Below are 25,000 nucleotides of genomic sequence, written 5' to 3'. Positions count from 1 at the left end.
TTATATGTAAATTTTGAGATCCAAATTGAGACTGGATTTTTAGTTATTTTTTTAAATTTTTATTTGTTGGTCCAGAATGAGTAGGATTTTTCCATGAATGTTGTAACAAAGTCGACGTCTGGGAAAGAACCAAACAAGTAGACCTGGTTGTTGATGTAAATCTGGGTAGCTGTCAGTAATGCATAAGATAGTAATTATGATGATCCAAGTTTGGCCGGAGTGAGAATGCTAGACTCTTGGACAAGAAGTCAGCCCAGCTCGTGTCTCCTGAGGCTGATGGCTAGTGGCCTTGGACTCTCGTGTATAATAATGAGAAAAACAACTCTTCGCGGTGAAAGGAAGTCGCTGGAAATGAATGGTAATAAAACTGGTAAAGGTTGCTCGTTTATCACTTGTCTATGAGGAGCAATCGATGCACTCTCTGGGGGTGACATGAATTTAACTATTATATTGTAGCCTATAGAAATCGGAAGAGATTGGGCCAGTTAGTTCAAACATTTATAAATTATATTTATAAGAATAATGAATAATAAGCTTTCAGAGATAAGTTTTGAAAAGATTTACTCCTTCATCATAATCCCCGAGGACAAACTTTGACATTTAAATCTGGTATTGGATTAATTTGGATTACTGTACATCCTAGAGGAATCCGTTATGGAATTCAGACTTGGTGAATATTGATTGATTGTTGTACAAAAGTGGATGTTTTTGTGGGGATTCTAAAGGTAACATGAATACCTTGAAATGTAATTCGCTAACTGGCAGGTAAATCTTTTTTCAGTGGATCATAGTTGATGATAGGTGTGTAGTAGGTATGTCTTGTTCGTATACGTGTGCATTGAATTTCTTTGCAAAATGCAGTATTATAAGCATATTTTCTCTTCAATAAAGCGTTTTAGTGTGGACTGCAAGCCTACGCTTTATATATATATATATATATATATATATATATATATATATATATATATATATATACACACACACACACACATATATATATATATATATATATATATATATATATGTGTGTGTGTGTATACATATGTATATATATATATATATATATATATATATATATATATATGTATGTATATATATGTATATATATGTGTATATATGTATATATATATTTGTATATATGTATATATATATATATATATATATATATTGCCAGAGATTTGTCCTTTATTATATAGGGCCATAGGGGAAATTATTGCTGTAAAGACGTGCTCCCCAAATTTTGAAGTCTGGTAGTTCTGTGCAAAACCTACTTGAGAGAATCAGTCATTGTTTACGAAATCAGTATCTAAAAGTGTGTTTTAGAGAATCATAACTAAAGTGATCCGAATCTGAGTAAGTGTTTATTTGAACAGAAAGGTTGATTGTATAATATACTTGAGTATCCCAGGGCATCGTTACCTGACCCGTTCACTTTCATGAACTAAATCTTACACTTAGTTTGTCTACGTGTGAGAATAGGGTTCGTGTAAACTTATATTCCTCGAATCACCGCTATTCGGAGCAGTCTCCTGTATACAGTAGTGTATGGGGTTGAATAATTCAACTGTTGTTCATATCTGGTTACCGGTCATTTCAGGTTTTATAGTACTTGAATGGCTCTTTCGTTTTCTTTGCTTATTTTCATTGTTTGGTTATTCTCCCTTTAATGTCTTTGCTGAAATTTAAGAACTGCAGTGTTGTGGGGTTTTGTACGCTTTATATGCTACCAGATTTCTAGTTTTCCTTGGATTGCACCTAATAAAAGTGATACTGTTGCGTGTTAAGGTATTTAGGACCCAGATTTTGAAATAAGGAAGCCGTATTTTGTTCCAATATTCTTTGGATAGATATTTCAGTATATTGTGTTTTACTGTAATTTTCTGTTTGCGTATTTTTGCAAGTAATCATAACAGTTTGTTACAAAGAGTCTTTTTTCTTGTTTTTATTTAGGAAATCAGTTTAGCCTTTTAATCTATTTAATAAGCTGTTATAGTTTCAGGGTCTGATTAAGGATTAGGAGTTTAAAATTCTATCTTTGGAATGATGTGAAGGCTATTTGGGTCAGAGAGGACATATCAAACATACTTAGATTCTCGCTCTGCCAGAACTTTGGCGGCTTATTAAAGTTCTATTTTGTTTCTGTGAGGGACTGTATAAAGAGATAGTTGATCCTCTGACGGTCTTTTTTTTTTTTTTTCCCCACACCCACCTCTCATGAACTGAAAAGCCCATTCTCTTTGGTTCCTCGCTTTCCTCATATTCTTCCTGACACGAATCCATCTCAGCTGACGCCAACTATGTCGTATCCACATCCTTTCCTTTTCACATTTAGTATTTTCATTCTTGTCATCAATGACTTTCAATTCCCACGTGAAGAGAGAGTGAGAATTTGTCTGTCCATAACATCCAAAGTAGTGTATCTATGGAGATCAAATTGCATTCTGAGACACCAGCTTGCTGAAAACAAATTTAGTTATTTTAACTTTTTATTAAAAACCATGAATTCGAAAAGCATCAGGTATTGAAATAGAATCATAAGTGGATATTTGAATAAAGTATTTATCTTAAAATACTCACTTTTATAGCTGCAAACTCATTAAGGTAACGAGAATAAAAGATAATTATGGTATTAAATTAGTATGACCCCTAATTGCGTTTTTAAAATGCATTAGCTGATAAATCATGTATTAAACAATATTTAACCCTCATATGTAGGTTGTCATAGTAGAATTCTCTCTCTTTCTCTCTCTCTCTCTCTCTCTCTCTCTCTCTCTCTCTCTCTCTCTCTCTCTCATAGCTATTCCCCACTGTCATCCTATCTCACCCCTTGCCCACTTTAATGCCCCATACTTGGCATACCACTCAGAAACGCAAGCAAACAAACCTTGCCAAAGGACTCCATTTAATCTTCCTAGCTTCACTGGCGAATTCTGGCTTTGCTCTTTTTTCTTAGTTCTTTCCACCCTCTTTCCTTAAATAAGGGGAAATCCCCGTTTAAAGATTTCCGAGGTAACTGACTCTCAAGTTGAGAATTTCTAAGGAAAATGAGCAGCACCGTTGCCGTACTCTCGAGACTAGAGTCCTGGGTTTGATCCTATTTGAGGTAGAAATGTGGTATTGCACTTTCTACCCGATGGTACCTTATAAAGGATTTGGTTAACAATACGATACAACTCGGTTCTATGTTTAGTATGTAGTAGCTATTTAAGAAATTGAAATTTAATTTAGGTATAGCATTGCTAATGATTTGGAGTAGGCCTTGATCTCATTCACTATATATATATATATATATATATATATATATATATATATATATATATATATATATATATATATATAATACATATATATATATATATATATATATATATATATATATATATATATATATATATATATATAAAATTATTCCGGTCATGCTCAGCTCTCCCGTCTTTCGGGTAGGGGCCAGAGAGAGTAGTCATGCATGTGCATGCATATCTATCTAAATGTTTAGCCATCATTTTTGACGGGTCGTGTACAGTAGTATGATATACTTCTCTAATTGCCTTTCTTATCATGGACAGAGTATCAATTGTCTTGAGTATTTTTTAATCAGTTTATCCATCTCTATTCAGCATGCGTGTATGATTGAGCTTGTGTAGATAATATAAATGTTTGATGGCTGTCTTATTTGCTATGAAAGAGTTTAACACTTGGTTACCATAAATCAAGATATATTTGAAACTGTTTATTGACCTGCTGGAGGGACTGAGTTATGCAAGAAGGTGAAAACGGGTTGGTAAACAAACAGCTGTAAATGATCTGAGGTTGATAAATGGTATCTGCTGCGTCAATTCCTGGATTTGTTTCTTTTTTTATATAAGAATATATCCTTTTTCCTTCTCTTTTTTTTTTTAACTGATAGGAAAGATGGGTGAAAGAAGAGTGAGGGCAGTTAGCTAGAGAACCATTGTAGTGAATAGTTTGGGGTTGAGTTGAAGTGTGGTTTAATCACAATTTTATTGATATAAAGGTTCATTTTTTGTTGCTATAGTTTTGAAGTTAATTTTATACTATAATTGTTTATTTTTCTTGTACTTTTTGTTTTGTGGTATTATTGGGCACCGAAGTAGTATTTTTTTTTTTATGCTGAAGTTAGTCCTTAAGGATTTTGTAAAATGGGAGGGTTAGAGAAACCTGGGGGATTTGTAGTGAGACTTGTATTTCTTCTTCTTCTATTATTATTATTATTATTATTATTATTATTATTATTATTATTATTATTATTAGCTAAGCTACAACCCTAATTGGAAAAGCAGTATGCTATAAACCCAAGGGCTTCAACAAGGAAAAATAACCCAATGAGGAAAGGAACCAAGGAAATAAATTAGCTATATGAAAAGTAATAGAAGTTGAAATGAATATTTTACGAACAGTAACAAAATCAAAACAGTAGAATATTTTAAGAACAGTAGCAATATTAAAACAGATCTTTCATATATAAACTATGAAAAGAGTCTTATGTCAGCCTGTTCGGCATATAAACATTTGCTGCAAGCTTGAAATTTTGAAGTTCTACAGCTTCAATTACCCGATTAGGAAGATCATTCCACAACTTGGTCATAGCTAGAATAAAATTTCTAGAATACTGTGTAGTATTAACCCTCATGATGGAGAAGGCCTGACTATTAGAATTAACTGCATACCTACTGTAGTATTACAAACAGGGTTGTATTGTCCGGGAAGATCTAAATGTAAAGGATGGTCAGAATTATGAAAAATATTATGCAATATGCATAACGAACTAATTGAACGACGGTGCCAGAGATTAATATCTAGATTAGGAATAAGAAATTTAATAGACCACATTTTATTGTCCAACAAATTAAGATGGGAATCAGCAGTTGGAAAATAGACAGGAGAACAATACTCAAAACAAGGTAGGATGAAAGAATTAAAACGCTTCTCAGAATAGACTGATCAACGAAAATCTTAAAAGGCTTTCACATTAAGCTTTTTTTTTTGTCAGTTGAAGAAGAGACAGACCTAATGTGTTTCTCAAAAGTAAATGTGCTGTCGAGAATCACACCTAAAGTTTTAAAAGTCATAACAAGATATAAAAACATTATTAATGCTGAGATCCGGATGTTGAGGAGCAACCGTCCTTGACCAACTTACAATCATACTTTGAGTTTTGTTTGGATTCAACTTCAAGCCCCAAAATTTGCACCATGCACAAATTTAAGCTAGATCTCTATTAAGGGATTCAGCAACCCTATATCTACATTCAGGAGATAAAATTGATGCAAAGAGAGAAGAATCCTCTGTATATGCAACAAGCTTGTTTTTAGGCCAAACGGCATATCATGTGTATATAGGATGAAAAGTAATGGGCCAAGAACACCGGATATCACATTCCTATACTCACTATGGTGCCCATCAACAACAACTCTTTGAGATCTATTACTTAAAAATTCAGCAATGATGCTAAGAAAAGAATCACCCACTCCCAACTGTTTGAATTTGAAAACAAGGGCCTCATGATTAACACGGTCAAATGCATCACTAAAATCAAGGCCAATCATACGAACTTTAGACCACAATCAAGATTTTTTTTGTACAGCATAGGAAATTGTAAGAAAGGCATCACATGCTCCAAGGCATATGATTGATGTTGTGTTTCTTATATAATACTTATATATCTTGATGGAGGAATTGGCGAGTTTGAGTCTGAATTAGTTTCATTTACGAGTATAATATGTTACTCTGTAAGTTTGCTTGCATGTTGACAAAAGTTAAGTAGCATTTCAGACACAAGAATGTTCAGACGTCTTCAATTAAAAGATTCAACCTAGGAAAGATGTGTGTTGATCAATATAAATGTTCAAATGATTCATATGAGAATAACACATACTGTAATTGAATGCAATTATTTATTGTCAGCCAATATTTAATTTAGACAGAATATTATAAAAAGAAATCATCAACGTTTTGGTTGTCTGGATTTGCTAAGAATATGATTTGCTATAACGACCAAACTTACGTCATCAAGACACGGGTAGAATTAGATAAATAATTATGCATCAGTATTTCAGCGTTATTTTCTTTTCATTAATTACTTTATTTTGTAGCATGCTATCTAATGGAACTCCATTTAATGAATGTGTTGTCGAATAAGAGCAAGTCTAGTTTAGAGCGAGATGAGAGTGCGAGTTGGGCAGAGGCAGACTGTGGTGCACTTTGGGTGTTTTTATGAGAGAGAGAGAGAGAGAGAGAGAGAGAGAGAGAGAGAGAGAGAGAGAGAGCAGCGTGTGAAATGATACGGTCTCTTGGGTGTGCATTATGAAGCCACCAGTGTCAAGGAACTTTAAAACATATCCATCTTCATTATCATGTATTAGTTCTCTCTCTCTCTCTCTCTCTCTCTCTCTCTCTCTCTCTCTCTCTGTCTGGTGCAGTGCCATGTCAGTGAGTTGTGCATAAGTAAATAACAGGTCAACACTAGCCATGATTATCTACCGAATGATTAATTGCAACTAACCTAAGCAGCCCGTAACGTTTGAGATAAGATTATCTTCATGTGTGAGTTCCTCCGTCAAAGTTTTTATATCATTATATTAATTTCTGTACTTGACTTAAATTTTTAGTATCAAGTTATTTTCCTCTTTTAGGGCTATTCATAGTTCAAAACTTCATTGGATGAATATGTTTGACATCTACGGGTGTTTGCAAAAATATATGTTTGCATTTACACATGCAAACACACGCAAACACGATAGGCTTATGGAGTAATTTTGAACTTGGAGGGGGAATAATTAATTGCTGCTGTCTTGATTTAAGAGGAAATTTATTCCTACAGTACAGTATATGGCTTCTTGCACGATTGCACGCACAGACATTCAACTCGCACGCATACACGCACAGCGTTCTCGTTCTGTATAAAACATCTTTCATTATGTGTCTTTTCCCGGACGACAGCAATCTTTGTTTTTATCCTCTATGACTTATGTCTTCTTTTTTCTTTATATTTCAGCGTGAGAATCTGGAGCTGTTCTTGAAGGGATGCGAAAGCTACGGACTCAAGAGCCAAGATTTGTTCCAAGTCAACGATCTCTACGAGAATAAGAACCTTTATATGGTGAGTAAAGATATACACTTTCTCTGTCTATTTAGACAACCTCTTTGCCTTCGTCCAGCAAGTGGGATGTTGCTTCTTTTTGATGTTGTTGATGGTTGGTTTATGCCAGTATCGGCCATTGCACAAAGGCCTTGAAGGTCCCAAATAAAAGGCTTGATCTGAACCTGCGGACTTGGCCCAACTAAGCGTGACAACAATTCCATACTAAGATTGTTGTCTTTACAATCTTATAATGTTTAGTCTTGGGGAATTTACAACCTTTGAATATTATGAAATTGATGCCATGGAATTAAAGCATGTTTAACCTATAGTCTATATAATTTGTCTTATCTTTGGAGATGTATGGATTTCCAGTTACCTTCAAGGTTACCTTTGTTGTTGGTGGTATGATGGTCCCAGTTTTGTTCACTGCGATCTTTCATTTTTTCCTATAAATTTACTCCCCACAGCGTGATAGTGCCGCCAGTGCTCCTCAAACTGTGCTCCGTAGGCATTTCTTGAATGTCCTCACAGCGCACTTTCGACCCCTAGGCCTTCCCGCAATCTCATTTTAGCCTTCAACTGTATCTCGGTTCCAACTTCATTTCTCCCATCTTGCTGACCAACATCTCATACCTTTTTCTTCATACTGTGACTGCTGCAGAGTTTCCCCCCCACTAGCACATGGGCCTTGAATGGCCTTCCGGGCCTTATGGCCTTAATTCCTAATTCCTAATTCCAATCCAATCACTTAGAGAGAGAGAGAGAGAGGAGAGAGAGAGAGAGAGAGAGAGAGAGAGAGAGAGAGAGAGAGGGTGGGGTATGAAAATAGCCGAAGATTCCGACGATGTCTTTGGTCTGGGACTCTGCCATGGCATTGTGTTCGAGGGCTGGCAGTGATAACTGATGTAATCTACAACTATTAGATTTGATGATGAAATTGTTGTTTAGATGACATTCAAAGAGAGCAAAACGAGACTGTTTCCACTGGAGCATCTTTTCACTGACTGACAAAGTACCTCACAGCCCTACTAGGCTGAATAAATGTAGAAGGTTCCAATTGTTAAAATCTCTCTGATATGCGGAATGATACAGATAATGAAAGTATATATAAGAATGTATAAACTAAATTTGCGTCCTGAAAACATTAAATTTCAACTCCAGTGGAATAGCGATCTTACTCGATGAGAAATTTGCATATTTGTCGATATGTATCATTGAATAATGCAGAGTGATCTCTCTCTCTCTCTCTCTCTCTCTCTCTCTCTCCCCTAATTTTACACACACGGATCCTACTTATATCTATTATGAAGACAGAATGATATGAGCCATATCACTGCTCGAAATAGACATCAACTCTCAGAACTCAGATCTCTTCACTCCTTAGGTTCTGCTTCTCTCTCTCTCTCTCTCTCTCTCTCTCTCTCTCTCTCGTCGTTTCGAGTATCCCTTGTTGTGAAAAGCCCTTTGTGAATTAGCCTACTTTGGGAACTTTACGGTAAGTTGTTTTTATAGTTCGTACTGTTTTTACTTGTATTATTATTATTATTATTATTATTACTTGCTAAGCTACAACCCTAGTTGGAAAAGCAAGATGCTATAAGCCCAGGGGCCCCAACAGGGAAAATAGCCCAGTGAGGAAAGGAAGCAAGGAAAAATATATTTTAACAATGACATCTAAATAAATATTGCCTATATAAACTATGAAAACTTTAACAAAACAAGAGGGAGAGAAACGAGATAGAATATTGTGCCCGAGTGTACCCTCAAGCAAGAGAACTCTAAACCAAGACAGTGGAAGACCATGGTACAGAGGCTATGGCACTATCCAAGACTAGAGAACAATGGTTTGATTTTGGAGTCTACTTCTCTTAGAAGAGCTGCTTACTATAGCTAAAGAGTCTCTTCTACCCTTACCAAGAAGAAAGTAGCACTGAACAATTACAGTGCAATAGTTAACCCCTTGGGTGAAGAAGAATTGTTTGATAATCTCAGTGTTATCAGGTATATGAGAACAGAGGAGAATCTGTAAAGAATAGGCCAGGCTATTCGGTGTATGCGTAGGGAAAGGGAAAAGGGAACTGTAACTAGAAAGAAGGATCCAATGCAGTACTGTCTGCCCAGTCAAAGGACCACATAACTCTCTAACGGTAATATCTCAACTGGTGGCTGGTGCCCTGGCCAACCTACTACCAGAACAGCTGAATTTGATCTCTCTCTCTCTCTCTCTCTCTCTCTCTCTCTCTCTGATTGTCTCAGGATATTTATTTTTATTGTTTTTAATATGATGCTGAACCTATCATTAAACAGATCAAATGTAATATTTCCTCTGTAAATTAAATGCATGTTAGTCTCATTTATGAGAGAGAGAGAGAGAGAGAGAGAGAGAGAGAGAGAGAGATAGAGATTTGCTTAGATATTTCTTCAGAGTTTCTTAGAGCTGGAAGATCCTTGCATCAGACTGTGAGGCGTCAGGTTGTTTACTGCCGTCAGTCGACAGTTTTAAGAGTTGAGTATGTGAATCTTGTTTGCTTGTGTATGTATGTATGTACGTATACAGATGAAAACGGAGTAGTTAACCCTTTTTTTATTTTTTTAAATGAAAAGAAAGGTGGGTGAAAGAAGGTTTACTCGCCGTACTCTGTAACGCGCATGATATTGATTATATTATACCCAGGATTTTGCTTTCTACTTTGAAAGATTTATAGTTGTTTTTGCCTTCACTTCTACTGAGGATTTCTTTGATGTTCTTTCTTCATATGAGAGAGAGAGAGAGAGAGAGAGAGAGAGAGAGAGAGAGAGAGAGTGTTACATAAATGCATTTGTTTCACTTTTATTGGATTATTATTATTTTTTTTTTTTTGCTTTCGGAAAAATCTCAATTCTTTAGATTTTCGTTCTTGGTACTTGAATCTGTCGATTTACATCTCCTCTGGACTTCGTACTCATCCATGTCCTGTTGCTTTTGCAACTTGCCTTTATTTGCGAGTATTTTCGAATGTTTATTTACTTTCCCGGATATTTTGTTGAAAAGAATGTTTGAATATGAAGCAATTAATTTTTTTTTTTTTTACATTCTCTTTTTAATGGAATATTTCTTACTCGTAGAAGTTCACTGGTCTTTGCTGTCAGCTTTTGTAAAGAAAAAGAAAGAAAAGAAATGAGGAAATACTAAATAGACTGAGAGTTTTTTTCAATTTCGTAATGTTCTCAATTACGTTTGGTTCTCAGAACAATGAAGGATTAGAGGAAGTTGTTGCACAGAGTCTGTCGTCCAGCATTGATCATTGGACGCGCCCTGTCGGACATCGGTTTTATAGACTTCAAAACTCATGACTGTTCACAATGCGTTATAGGAACACAAACTTCGATTGTGGTACATAATGTTCAGACTTTTTACATCGTAAGTGTTGTTAATTTTATACTGTAATTAATCTGTATTAATTATTTTTTTAATTTTAATGGGTAGATATGTTCTTTTTTGTAATGTTTCTTATTACTGAAATTATTGTTAATATTACTGAGAACATGGAATATAGTATATTTCAAACGGCTTCTCTTCCAAAAGAAAATATGAGAGAGAGAGAGAGAGAGAGAGAGAGAGAGAGAGAGAGAGACTTAATGTGATAGATATCTTTTATTATTTTGATGGGGATTTTTTCATTAGGAAAAAGAGAAAAATTTTTTAAAGTCAAGTAAAGATTTACAGTAAAATCACAATACAAGTAACAGTAATCTTCCATCTGCATTCGTCTCCTTCTCTCATCTCAGCCTCGCCCGCCCGCCCACCTCACGCGAATTTCTCTACACACGAATCATTCGATAACTGCAACAATTTTATGATAATTACGATCTGGGTGGTTTCTTGTGCCTCACCTCCTAAAGACTTCCTATTAATTCGTCGGTTACGTTTTATTTATTAGTTAGCAAAGAATAATGAACAGGAAATTCAAACACATTGAGAGATATCTAGGAAATTCCTTTGGTGTGGCCTTCGTGAAAACTGGTTTACATTATTTTGAAGTGAGAAATTGGAGGAGTCCGCCCACCGTCTGCTGCTGCTTGTTACCTTCTATGAGGCATCTCGCTACTTTTTGTGATGCAGACTGTTATTCTTTATCTGATTGTGGCATCGTGTCACTATTTTATGTGATTTGAATGGCTGTGTCAAGGAGGGATTTTCTGATCTATTTAGTATTTGATAGGTCTCACGTGTTTCTCTGGTTTTTAAGCAATATCACAGGAGATAAGTTGGATCTAAAATCATCATAATCATCATCTCCTCCGACGCCTATTGACGCAAAGGGCCTCGGTTAGATTTCCCCAGTCGTCTCTATCTTGAGCTTTTAAATCAATACTTCTCCATTCATCATTTCCTACTTCACGCTTATTAGTCCTCAGCTATGTAAGCCTGGGTCTTCCAACTCTTCTAGTGTCTTGTGGAGCCCAGTTAAACGTTTGGTGAAGTAATCTCTCTTGGGGAGTGCGAAGAGCATGCCCAAACCATCTCCATCTACCCCTCATCCTGATCTCATCCACATATGGCACTCGAGTAATCTCTCTTATAGTTTTATTTCTAATCCTGTCCTGCCATTTAACTCCCAATATCCTTCTGAGGGCTTTGTTCTCAAATATACAAAATCTGTTGGAGATTATTTCATTGTCATACCATGATTCATGCCCATAGAGTAACACCGATCTCACTAAACTGATATATAGCCTGATTTTCATATGTAATTTCAGGGATTTAATTTCCAAATTTTACTTAACCTAGACTTGTCTGAATTGCTTTTTTCAATCTTCCCCTAAACTCTAATTCTAAAGATCCTATATTGGAAATCATCGTTTATAAATACTCAAATGATTCCACCTCATTAATCCTTTCCCCATTCCAATGATATTTCATCTTCCATTGCATATTCTGTTCTCATCATCTCTGTCTTTCTTCTTTTTATCTTCAGCCCAACCTCGTGTGATATATCATGCATTCTGTTAAGCAAGCATTGCAAATCCTGTGGTGTTCTGTTAATAATGACAGCGTCATCAGCATACTTTATGTCAGTTAATGTTCTATTAACAATCCAGTCCAATCCCAAACTGTCCTATGCATTACAAATCCATGAGGAGGATAAACAAAATAGGTGGCAATACATTCCCTTGGAGTACTCCGCTGTTCATTGGAAATTCATTTGATAGGACTTCCCTAACATTAACTTTACACTTTCTATGCTCATGAGCAGACTTAATCAAATTAACATAAATAAGGGAATTCCATAATAACGCAGGACTTTCCACAAAATTGGCCGGTGCATACTATCAAAGGCTTTTTATAGTCCAGAAATGTCATCAATAGTGGATTTATATATTCTACGCATTGTTATACATGTCTCAAAATGAATCTAAAATGCCTTTCATTATTTGTTGCTATTTTAGGTATAATTAGTATAAGAGATGTCATCCTTACCATGTTAATTAGGATTGAACTATTATCAAGCATAACTTAGCCTTCCACTTTTGTGTGTAGCCTCATATTATAGCACTTTAATGTCAGGAACTGGATTTGATTATTTAAATTTCATTAAAACTGCTGAATGCTCTTCAAAATATTGTGTTCTATCAATGACTGTCTTTAAATATCATATCACTTATTTGGTCGATTTATTTCCTTGAATGGCACAGTATCCTGATTGTGTCGTCTGAAGAGGGTTAAGTGGTACAGTTTTGTGCTCATGGAGGTGTCCGTTCACATGTTTCTGCCGATGGTGAAAGAAGTGGCGGGTTTTTCAGGGGATGTCAGTGACGTTGTCGTAAGTTCGGTGAGACTGAAAGGGTTGTTGAGAGGGATCCACCCGTTATCCAAAGATCTTTAGCTCTTGGTTCAATCTTTGGCAGCCTCCGAGTCATCCACAAGGATGGGTTCAGATAACTCCTAAAACGATGCTCCCTGAGGAAAAATGAAGAGAATTGTAGGGCAGGGGAAGGGTTTAAAAGGGAAGGGAGGAGTAGGGGAGGAACTACTACACATGCCCAGACATTGGATCCCAGAGTACAAATATCCTTTGTTTTTTATACTGCAGATTTTTTAGCTCCCAAGTTGTCTGTTATTTTCTGCAAATTAGCAAGACAAGGTTCTTTTAGCACTTGTTGGAGAATTGCTAATGTTACTCCATTAGGTAAATATGTTTGTGGTGTCTCTAGCCCAGCTGATTACCACCCAATTTCCATAATACCCATATTTGAAGTATTTTAATTTCTTTTAGAAAAAAAAACCTTTAGCAAGGTATGTTTGAAATTTGGCTTTCTCTAAGGCCGTGGAGCATGTAATGCTCTTCTTACAATCCCCAATGCGCTACAGAAATCCTTTAATTGTAGTCATAAAGTTCTTATGATTGGCTATGATTTTAGTGCTGCCTTTGACCGTGTTAATCATGAGGGCCTTGTTTTCAAATTCAAACAGTTGAGTGTGGGTGAATCTTTTCTTAGCATCGTTATTGAATTTCGAGGTAATAAACTGCAAAGTAGTTGTATGTTGGGGATCGTATTGAATATAGGAATGTGATATTTGTTGTTCCTTACGGTAGTGTCCTTGGCCCATTATCTTTCATCTCTTAAATGTAGATCTGGGGTTGCTAAATCCATTAATAGAGGTCTAGCTAAAATCAGTACATGGTGCAAATTATGGGGCGTGAAGTTAAACCCTGAAGCGTGATTGTAAGTAAGTCGAGGACAGTGGCTCATCAACATCCGGATCTCAGTATTGGTAATGTTTCTTTAAGTCTGTATGACTTCCAAAATTTTAGGTGTATCTTTTATAGCAAATATCTTTTTGAGAAACACATTCGGTCTGTCTCTTCTTCAGATGCAAAAAACTTGGCATATTGAGAAAGTTTTAAAATTTTCGCTAATCGATCTAGTCTGAAAAAGTGTTTTAATTCTTTCATTTTACCTTGTTTCGATTATTGTTCCCCTGTCTGATCTTCAGCTGTTGCATCTCATCTTAATTTGTTGGACAAAAACTAACGGTTTATTAAATTTCTTATTTCTGATCTAGATGTTAATCTCTGGCATCGTCATTTAGTTAATTTTTTTATGCATGTTGCAAAGGCTTTTTCATAATTCTGACTATCCGTTGCATTCAGATCTTCCCAGATTGTACTATCCTGCATCGTTTAGAAATGACTGATCTATTTTAACATTGTTACTGCTTTTAGAATATTTCATATTAATTATTCATTACTTCTCATGTAGTTTATTTATTTCCATATTTCCTTTCCTCGCTGAGCTATTTTTTCCTGTAAGATCCTTTGGACTTATATCATACTGTTTTTCCAACTAAGGTTGTAGCTTTGCTAATAATAATAATAACAATAATAATAATAATAATGATAATAATAATAATAATAATAATAATAATAATAATTGAATTATATAGCAAGTAAATGTAACAGGATTGATTATTTCTTATATCTAATGACTATTTGATTAAGCAAACATGGATGCCTTAATGGCATTTGTCATAGTATATCTCCCCATTAGATAGATGACTTTCATTGATGCAATACAGTACATTCTGTGTTTATGAGTGTGGTACCTGAAAATGTAAAATAGCTCGGCATCTCTACACAAACGTATAGCAAATGCAAATGTAAAAGGAAATCGAAGTGAACATGATTCTCAAACGTGGAAACAAGTGTTAGGCCCGAAGGCCTTATGTTATTCAAGAGTGAAACTTCCAAACAGCAGGTTAATAACTAACTACGCATTCAAATGGACGTTAACGAGTTCTCAATGTTTGGTCTCGGAGAGAGGTTTCTCCATTTAAAGATTAGTTTAGGGGCAGAGTTGAGAAACAGGGTCAGGCGATCGTTCGTAATGGGCTTCGAGCTGTTTCCTACAATTGGGTTACAGATTCCGTCTTGGAGGTTGTTTAGTGCAATGTTGTCTTGCTTTCAATAGGTGTATTTTACCTTTTTTTTCTATAATTTTCCCTAGAAGTTTGATTTGGATGTATCGATTTTGTCCTTGTAGTGTGTATCATATAATCGTGATATTTAGTAGTTGGGATTATATATATATATATATATATATATATATATATATATATATATATATATATATATATATATGCACACAAAACCCACAAGGAATATGAAATAGAAATAGCATCATGTTTCCCTGTGATTTTTACGCTTATATATATATAATTATATATATATATATATATATATATATATATATATATATATATATATACTTATGCCTTTTTTATTTAGTGAGGAAAAGTGCGTTTGATTTGAACTCCCGATGTCATCGATGCGCAGTTGTGCTAACATTCTGCTGCTGAAAAAGAGTCATGTTCATTTACTGCAGAACTAAAAACATTATGATGTCTTTCTCGCTAATGACAGTGTTGTAAGTTTATAGTGAGGTGGCATTTCACTGAAAACATCACGATGTGACTGACTGCCTTTGCTTTTTGTTGTTGCTAGATTGTAGATCATTTATGCATACTGAAAGAACCAATCTTTTATTCGCAGATTATTTCGTTGGCATAGTTCTTGAATTGCCATATAAATGTTTGAGGTATAAGTATTGAGGGAATATGGGTGATCTTTGAAAACCAAAGGAATTTAACTACCATATTGCACCGTTTAAAGATAACATGGCTAAGGGAGTTGCCATGTAAAAGTCATGGTTGAGAGAGAGAGAGAGAGAGAGAGAGAGAGAGAGAGAGAGAGAGAGAGAGAGAGAGAGAGAGAGAGAGGTTTTGAAACAAATTCACTAAGTTTTGACTTCCTTGTGAGGAGAGTCGAGGGAGTAGCTAAGGAGGGAAGGGAAGGAATTCCTGTCTTAGAGAAATATCAAATAGCACGGAAGAAGAAGAAGAAGAAGAAGACGAAGAAGAAGACGTTAGAAAAAATGTGTGGATGGGGTTTGTTGTAGGTATTCCGTCCTCCGAGGGTTGTGGTCACAACACTCGAGAATGGGTTTCCAATCGCAGGCTCCACCGGTCGGGTCATAGGGTGGCTTGGAGTTCGTCAGGGCGAGCTTAGTGCATCCTGAAGATACATGAATTACACGGCGCTTTCAAATTATAAGACCATAATAGAGTCTTAAAACGTGTACCATTTTGTAATTTTTTTATTTTGAATTCTACATTCTATTACTATTATTATTATTACTAGCCAAGCTACAACCCCAATTGGAAAAGCCAGATGCTATAAGCCCAAGGGATCCAATAGGAAAAAATAGCCCAGTGAGTAAAGGAAATAAGGAAATAAATAAATGATGAGAGCAAATTAACAATAAAACATTCTAAAAACAGTAACAAATTCAAAACAGATTTATTATTATTATTATTATTATTATTATTATTATTATTATTATTATTATTACTTGCCAAGCCACAACCCCAGTTGGAAAAGCAGGACGCTGTAAGCCCAGGGGGCCGCAACAGGGAAAACACCCCAGCGAGGAAAGGAAACAAGGAAAAAATTGAAACATTTCAAGAAGAGTAACAACATTGAAATAAATATTTTCTATATAAGCTATAAAACTTTAACAAAACAAGAGGAAAAGAAATTAGATAGAATAGTGTGCCCGAGTGTACCCTCAAGCAAGAGAACTCTAACCCAAGACAGTGGAAGACCATCGTACAGAGGCTATGGCACTACCCACGAGTAGAGAACAATGGTTTGGTTTTGATTTTATATGAACTATAAAAAGACTTATGTCCTGCCTGTTCAACAAAAAAACATGTGCTGCAACTTTGAACTTTTGAAGTTCTACCGATTCAATTACCCGATTAGGAAGATCGTTCCACAACTTGGTCACAGCTGGAATAAAACTTCTAGAATACTGATTAATATTGAGCCTCATGATGGAGAAGGTCCTGGCTATGGTACCTAAGCGTTATAGCGTATGTGATGTAAAGTCCACTTTGAAAATAATAAGAGGGGTTTTAAAATCAACTGAAATAGACTCCTGCAACTGATTCTTTAAACCATTTTGTCTAATTTGATAATTTTCTTTACCCAACTCATATTTTGCGAATAGATAGATAATATAAATTGCTTTTACCCGAATGCGTTATTTACTTGATGTATAATTTTAATAACATAACACATGGGTAAAAGTTTTTCGATTAGTGATTTTAAACCTTAGGAATTGGAATTATATATCAGATGCTTGTGACGATGTATATAGAGTAATTTCAAGAGATGAAAAAGCTGAGTTCCTGGTCCCCCTTACCAGGCCATGTGCCTCGGTCATTAGTTGCTTAGCTACTACATGTTTGTAACATCCAATCCTGAATGTCGTTATCTATGATAGCCAACATCTTTCCCCGTCAAAGTAAGTGGCAAAGAGATTATGGATTGTTGGGATACCAGAGTCACAGGTCGATCGGTGCCATCCTTGAAGATTCCGTTTCCTCAGACGTTGGATGGTTGGGGTTATCAACGATGCTTCCACATAAGGCACATCACGTAAGCAAATGTAGACCCAGAGAAGTGCACTTGCGTGGGCGTGGAATTAGGTCGGTTTCTTGAATGTTTCATTACCTGCGCTATGACCTATATGGACATGCCAGCCACCCACTCCAACCAGTGGCAACCTTGCTAATGAAAGAACAAGAATCTGGTTGTTTCTTTAAAAATCCGCTGTTTGTTCTGTTTAGTGACGTCATTATTCGTCTTTAAGATTTGCCTAATGACCAATTATTGTTATTCGTGGGCTTAAAATATTTTAACGAATTCTGTTAGCCTTATTTGGGAGTAGCTTCATATGTCTACTTAGACCGCTTATGTGATTTATGGCCTTTAAACAAACGTGCAGCGAATGTTGCACTTGTGTATATATTCTGTCTGTTTGTCATTTGAAATCCCACAATGCTTGGAACAATTTGAGAGATGTGATAAATGGTTGGCAAAATTGGATTTATATTGATAAAGCACAAGCAAAGCTGGACTATAGTGGTATACTTTGTTTATATATATACAGTGTATATATATATATATATATATATATATATATATATATATATATACATATATATACATATATATATATATATATACATACATACATACACACAATTTAAATTCTAATATTTATATTGAAGTGCAATTCAATTGTTCAATGTAACCATAAAGCAAGTCATAAGTCAATGGCTGACGAAGCTTTTGGCAGAAATCGAAAGGAACAATACAGAAGGGAGTTTTGTCTTTGCCCTTAGACTTTTTACCTTGAAGGTTAAGTGATGTTTTTAAGGTACAAAGTCACATTTTCATCAATATAATGACAGTAAAATTGAAATCATTGTCATAAGCAAGACTCTAACTGCTAATGCGGAATGATGCTCCAAAGAGATTCAGAAACTGGCGATCCAGAGTAGTTTTCAAGTCTAAATATCCAGAAGAGGATGGAAAAGCCTCTAAATTTTGACAACTTTGGGCACCTGGTAAGGGCCCTGAAGATCTAACTTCAAACTCATAAGAAAGAAACAACATCGGTGAAAAACCAGTAAACGACGATCTGAGAGGATAAAGGGAATCGGGGACCCTAGCAGTTCTTATTAATATATATTTAGAGAAGGAAGAAACAACTTTCAGCATGAAATGTGTTGGTCTTCCGATGAAGGCCCTGGCGGAATGACTTTAAGGCTGTAGTGGATCGTGTGATCTTTTAGATCCCCTTGGAAAATTATTGAAATTTTTCAAAGTTAGTTACTTTAAATTTCCATGTTAGATTTTACACTTAGAGTTTTCTTCACATATATTGAGGTTATACTTTAGAAATTTAATTGTAATGCCCTTTATATAAAAGTGTCTTCTTTGTTTAACTTGACCCTGAAGAACGCCAAAGTCAAAGGCCGAAACACCTGTCGGCAGAGGAAATTTAAAAGAGTAACATAGAAAAGATTTTCGCTTTTAATTTTGAATTTTTTAACTTCATAATTAAGTATTGTTTTGTGGTGTTAAAAGCAACGTAGTATAATGGCAATTATATATACTGTGCGCGCACACACACACACACACACACTATATATATATATATATATATATATATATATATATATATATATATATATATATATATATATATATAAATGTGTGTTTGTGTAGTGTGTTTGCATATGTGTGTGTGTATAGAGAGAGAGAGAGGAGAGGAGAGAGAGAGAGAGAGAGAGAGAGAGAGAGAGAGAGAGAGAGAGAGAGAGAACGTTAAGCAATGCAATCTATTTCATCTAATGATGAGGGAGAATTGCAAGCTGGTGCAAGAGAACCAAGGCGTTGTGAGGAGGGATATATTTGGGAAAGGGCTTGGCATAGTAATCCAGGATGCAGGAGCGATTTAAATCCGGCACTTGGTTAATTTAGGATTTGCGAAATTGGCCCATTGGGGATTAAATCTTGATGCTCCATTATGCGGGATGCCAGCATCAAAGATGTGCTCTATTGGTTCCCGTCCTTGCTTGTGCTTGCCACTGAAGGGGTGCGGTGGGATATATGCATTAGCCACGTACATGTGTATATATGTATATGTGTTTACACACATTATATATATATATATATTTATATATATATATATATATATATATATATATATATATATATATATATATATATATATATATATATATATATATATATATATATATATATATATATTTTTTTGTTTGTTTGGTTCCATTTACCACATAAATCATAATACGTCTTACCTCTCTTTTCAATGAATTAAGATCAGTCTGAACTTTAAAGTTTCGAAATATACTCTTATACAGGCCATATCATTCATGTTAATTTGGATATTGATTTGACGTTTATCACTAATGAGTAAGCTTTCGTGATTTTATATTTAGCCTTTTTACAAATATAATAATTACGAAGGTCAAATTCGTGTAGCATGACAGCCTCTGAGCAATGTGGACAAGCCTGAGAAGGAGAAAGGCTGTCTGTTATAGAGGATTAAAGAAGAAGCAAAGATTAAGTATTTAATTTTTTTTTTTTTGTCTCGACTTTACACAGCAAAGGTTCAGGAGGTTAATGACTTAAAAAGGCTCTGGTGTGTTTGTTCTGAAGTTTTCTCTTGGTGTTATCAGTAGAGCTTTTGTTTTTATTGTTGAAACCTTCATCGAAGAAGTATACGGCATAGCAAAATTTTTGTTAAAAGTCCAGTCGTGGGTAATTAAAGGCCGTTTGTATATTTTACTTACTCTATTTGAGAGAGAGAGGAGAGAGAGAGAGAGAGAGAGAGAGAGAGAGAGAGAGAGAGAGAGAGAGAGAGAGAGAGAGAGAGAGAAAAAAAAATAAAACTTAGTATTTCTTATATTTTGAGCAACTGCCCCATTCGAATAGTTTTTCTTCATATTATGAATATAGAATGTATTAATGTGATTTGAACTTATAGATTATTTTTGCATTTAATATTGGAACGTTTTCCGGGGATGCTTTAACCCTAATGATACTCAGTGAAAATTTTTTTTTTTTTTTTGGTTCCTTTGGACTCCCTAGGATTCTCCTTTTTCGCGGTAGTTATATCGATAATTCTCATACCTACTTCTATTTACCAGATCCTTTTTTTGTGTGTAAATTTATTATTTCCTGTGATTGAACTTTAACCCAATACAAAACAGTTATTTATCTCAATTTATCTTATTTTCAACTTTCATCGTCAAGTGAAAATAGAATTCTTACTCATGCTTACAATTAGTTTTTCACTTATACATTTTGAAAGATAAAGATTTCAATTGAACAGGTCTTTCTTATTTTAGAAAGGCTTGTGACGTTTCTGTACTACACCAGGAAGTCGTTACTTATTTTTTTTTTTTTTTTTTTTTTTTAAACTTTGATAGGATGATACTGCGAGCTTTACCTCATTTTTCTATACTAGTGACGGTGGGTATATTTTGGTCACATATTTTGCTACCTGGTTTCGTAGGAAGATCATAAGGTAACTCTTGTGGTAATTACCATATAAAAATCTCTCTCTCTCTCTCTCTCTCTCTCTCTCTCTCTCTCTCTCTCTCTCTCTCTCTCTCTCTCTCGTTACGGTAATATGTTGGTGATGTGCAACCCTCCTTTTAGATTATGCCCTTCTTTCTCGCTAACTCTCCCTTGCAAGACATTTCTGCTTTTTCATTGTGTTTAGTTCAATTACAAATATTTAGTCATTTCACTTTTTTTTCGGGACGAACTGTCGAGTGATTCGTGAATTTGCATTAGTGATATTCTTAATCTAACATTCTATTTTCCCTTTAGTTTGTGACCTTTTGCAATACTGTTTTGAAGGATGATCTGTGAGCGTTGTCAAGTTATTTTATTTTAACGAGATAGAGAACACGTCAAGTTTTTTTTTTTTTTTTTTTTTTACTTTTACTATAGGTGGTCTCAATTTCTTGCTTGTTCAGATTAATAAAACAGGATCAGGAAACTGTGATGTTACAATGATCTAGAATTCTAAAGAAGACGAATGGAAACAAATATTAAATATCCTTAAAGTGAATGTCTTGTGAGATTCCCTTTTCTTGGTTAAACATGTGTGGCAACACAACCTAGTGGCTCGAGGGGAGGATAGAAATTATAGTCAGCCATGCAAACAAAATCAATTCTTTTTTGGATTTCTTTATAAGGACAAACAGGAGGAGCTTCCAAGTGATATCCTACACCCTTCATGGGTCTTGAAGCGGTTGTGAGGGTCACGGGGTATTGGGAGGGGGGGGGGGTGTTATAAAAGGCCCTGCAACACTCGGATGAATAAGCTTGCGCACTCAGATGTGCTCGCGCGCAAGCTAGCATGCTTGAAGTGCTGCATCAGCTCTTGGCAGTCAGCTATTAGCAGAATCTCTCTCTCCTCTCTCTCTCTCTCTCCTCTCTCTCTCTCTCTCTCTCTCTCTCTCTCTCTCTCAAATCTTATAAAACGTCAAGACCATTTAATATTGTTGCCAGATGCGGAACTTAGTGAAAGTCATCTTACCTTTTACACCACATTGTAAACTTTTTCCCCAACCTTTCTCAATGATACCTGTCTGATGTTTTACTCTTTTGGCATACCTCGTTTCGCTGTAAATCGTAAAAATGATTTATTATCATGTCGTGCAGTTTTACTAAAGACTTGGTTTTCTTAGAAGATTAGATTGTCTTGGTTAATCGATATTACTTTCTGTCCGTGCTTGTTCATCTGATCTTTGTATTTTTCTCTTTTTAAAACATGTTTGTCTGTTCTATTATTTTCTCTTTCTCGTATTTTTTTCTCTTTAATATCAAGGAATTTTTGGCCATTTTACCAATGACATTGAATTTGGTGGTGATGCTTGATATACTACGCCTATTTGGATGGTTCAGAATGATCTGAAGTTCTATGCATTAATATATGCAATTCTATTCAAATGTAACTAAAGAAATGGCCACGCTTATGAGCATTTTATTAAACCTTTCACTAAATGCATTTCCCATCTATTTATTTCACACATGGTATTAGGAACATGGAAACTAGCTGTCCCATTGCATTCCTCCGGAGAATTCGATCTTTGACTGCATGAATGAAAATCCTTAAAGGCACAGAGAGAGGTGTCATTTCCTTGACGTTTGAGGAGGAACCTCATTGACCTCATCTGAAGTGTTGCTGGTCTTCAAGTGGGCTGCATCATCCTTGCCTCATTGCGTTGATGGTTTTTGTGAATAAATAACCCTTTACGTCATTAAAACGCTCATTGCTATTCCGGTATTTAAGCATTTGAAATTCTTTTTCTTTTTGTAAATAGGTCGTCACATTACTGATTTTAAGATATTTGAAAATCTTAATAATAAATATGTTTGAATAGGCCTAATCGTAATATATTTGCATCTATTAAAGACAATTTACGTTTTTCTTCATATGAATAGTTTGGCTTTACCCATAACTTCGTAAAGGAACCTTTACGTTCTTTGAATGAAAATGAAAATTTGAGCTATAATGGATGTAATTTGCCTTCCTTTCTTCAAAACAATTATTTTGCATGAATATTTATAGCATGCTTTTGTCAGTACAATACGTGTGGCCTAGTCTTGGTTGAAGAGACTCCAAAAGAGCCAATCCTGTGTAGATCTGAACTCGCTCAGCTTAATTGCCTACGCGCAAAAAAATACTTTTTTTTTTTTTTTTATTAAATATGTCATTCAGAGGTTCCATAGTTGTAAGGGGAGTATAATAGCTAGGTTAAGCATCAGTTAAGAAGAAAGTACTGACTGCAGATTGGATGTATGTTAGGAGAGAGAGAGAGAGAGAGAGAGAGAGAGAGAGAGAGAGAGAGAGAGAGAGATGTGGCGTGGGGTAGGGTGGGGAGGAAGATCGATGTAAGGAGGGGTGTCTGGGCGTGTGTGGGTGTGGTTGCCAGCCTGTGGCCGGGTCATGTGTCCATCGCCTTCCATATTGGGACGTACGGCCGGGCAAGAAAAAGTCAGGTGCTGACTAATAAATGTCGGAGGGACACAAATCAAGAGTATTCGAAAGGAATAGATTAAGAATCACTCATTTCTATCAATCTGAAATGAAAGAAAAAGGATCGTCTAGCATCGTCTGTGTAGCTTCACAAAAATAGATTTACTCCAAAAAATTCAATGGATTGTGACTTTCGCACGATGGAGAACTCTCAGGTCTAATTTCAGATTTTCACAGATGCTCAGAAAAAAAGTATTCAGTCTGAGGTGAAAATTTTTCATGAACTTAGCTGCTGCAGATTTCAAGAATTATTTTAATTTATTATTTCTTATAGAGTTTGATATTGGAAACATTTTAAAGTACTAGAATACAATAACTAGAACATTAAAAGAAACTTTCGCAGCTAATATCATCCATGAAATTCTAACTTTACCAGATCGAAGAGCGTGTTTGTTCCGAGTTTCTGGCACCACTCCTTAAAAGCGTTTATTTGGCTCAACAAATTCAGGATCGAAGAGCTTTCTATATTGGAGTTATATCTCATAACATCTGATCGATTCCTTAAAAGAAACCGCAAATAAACATCAGATATTGAGAGGAGACAGGGATTCTCAAATTGGGTATTCAGACGGGGGATGGGATGTATTATGAACCAACAAACATATCGGCAAAATAATAATTGTTTTTGTATTCTTCTGGTGTGTGTTTTGTATGTTTCTCTTTTCTGCTAGGTGTGCAAACTAGTCCAAATAATGACGCTGGGAAAGAAATACATTTCGGTCCTATTTAGGTCCTGCCTTGGTGCATGAAGGCAATTGACCAATGGAGGATTCATTACTGTTTTCAATGCTATTTAGGAAGATTTATTTTCGTATGTTGATATTTTATCAGAAAATATGGATATTAAGAACCCTTGTGATTCCTTACTCGATATATTATTTTATTTGATTTTATCTGCTATTTACGCATTTAAATGTGTTGGCTAATTGATGTTGGTTGACAGTGCTTATATTGGGAGGGTATATAAGCATTAATCCATCGCTCTGTTCATCTATCTCCACGATCTCTCTCTCTCTCTCTCTCTCTCTCTCTCTCTCTCTCTCTCTCTCTCTCTCTCTATATATATATACTATAGCTAGTCAGAACTCTTTACTATTTATGAGTGATATTTATATGCTATGGTGTATGTGTGTGCGTTGTGTGTTAAAAGACAAACATACATGAAATATACAGGCATCTGTTCTTTTCAACTTCATATGTATATATGTCTGTAAATATGTACATCCCCATAAGTATATTGATATGCTTATGGGAGCACCATGATCTTGTGTGTTTTCACTTTGAACACACACGGCCATAATTAGTCGGGCTTGCCACTCAATATTTGAACAATGCAATTTAATATGATTCTGAAGGAAAGAGATTGCACCAAATGTTCATAGGATTTCTAATTAGTCTCTGCATTCTTAACAACTTTAGTAG

The 25,000-nt window shown here is 35.3% G+C and overlaps 1 protein-coding gene across 4 annotated transcripts in view; it reads left to right on the top strand.

The window, feature by feature from the left end:
- LOC137640022 (myophilin-like) overlaps positions 1 to 25,000 on the top strand; it is a 141,996-nt gene that overhangs the window by 56,973 nt on the left and 60,023 nt on the right. For all 4 annotated transcript variants that reach the window (XM_068372386.1, XM_068372383.1, XM_068372385.1 and 1 more), the window contains exon 4: positions 7,016 to 7,120. In XM_068372386.1, coding sequence (XP_068228487.1) covers positions 7,016 to 7,120 — 105 coding nt within the window. The remainder of the gene's footprint in view (positions 1 to 7,015; positions 7,121 to 25,000) is intronic.

The sequence above is a fragment of the Palaemon carinicauda genome, chromosome 4 (genome assembly GCF_036898095.1).
Source record: "Palaemon carinicauda isolate YSFRI2023 chromosome 4, ASM3689809v2, whole genome shotgun sequence".
In the NCBI taxonomy this organism is placed as follows: Eukaryota; Metazoa; Arthropoda; class Malacostraca; order Decapoda; family Palaemonidae; genus Palaemon; species Palaemon carinicauda.
The sequence above is the reverse complement of the archived record's forward strand: the minus strand, read 5'-3'. Positions and strand labels throughout refer to the sequence as shown.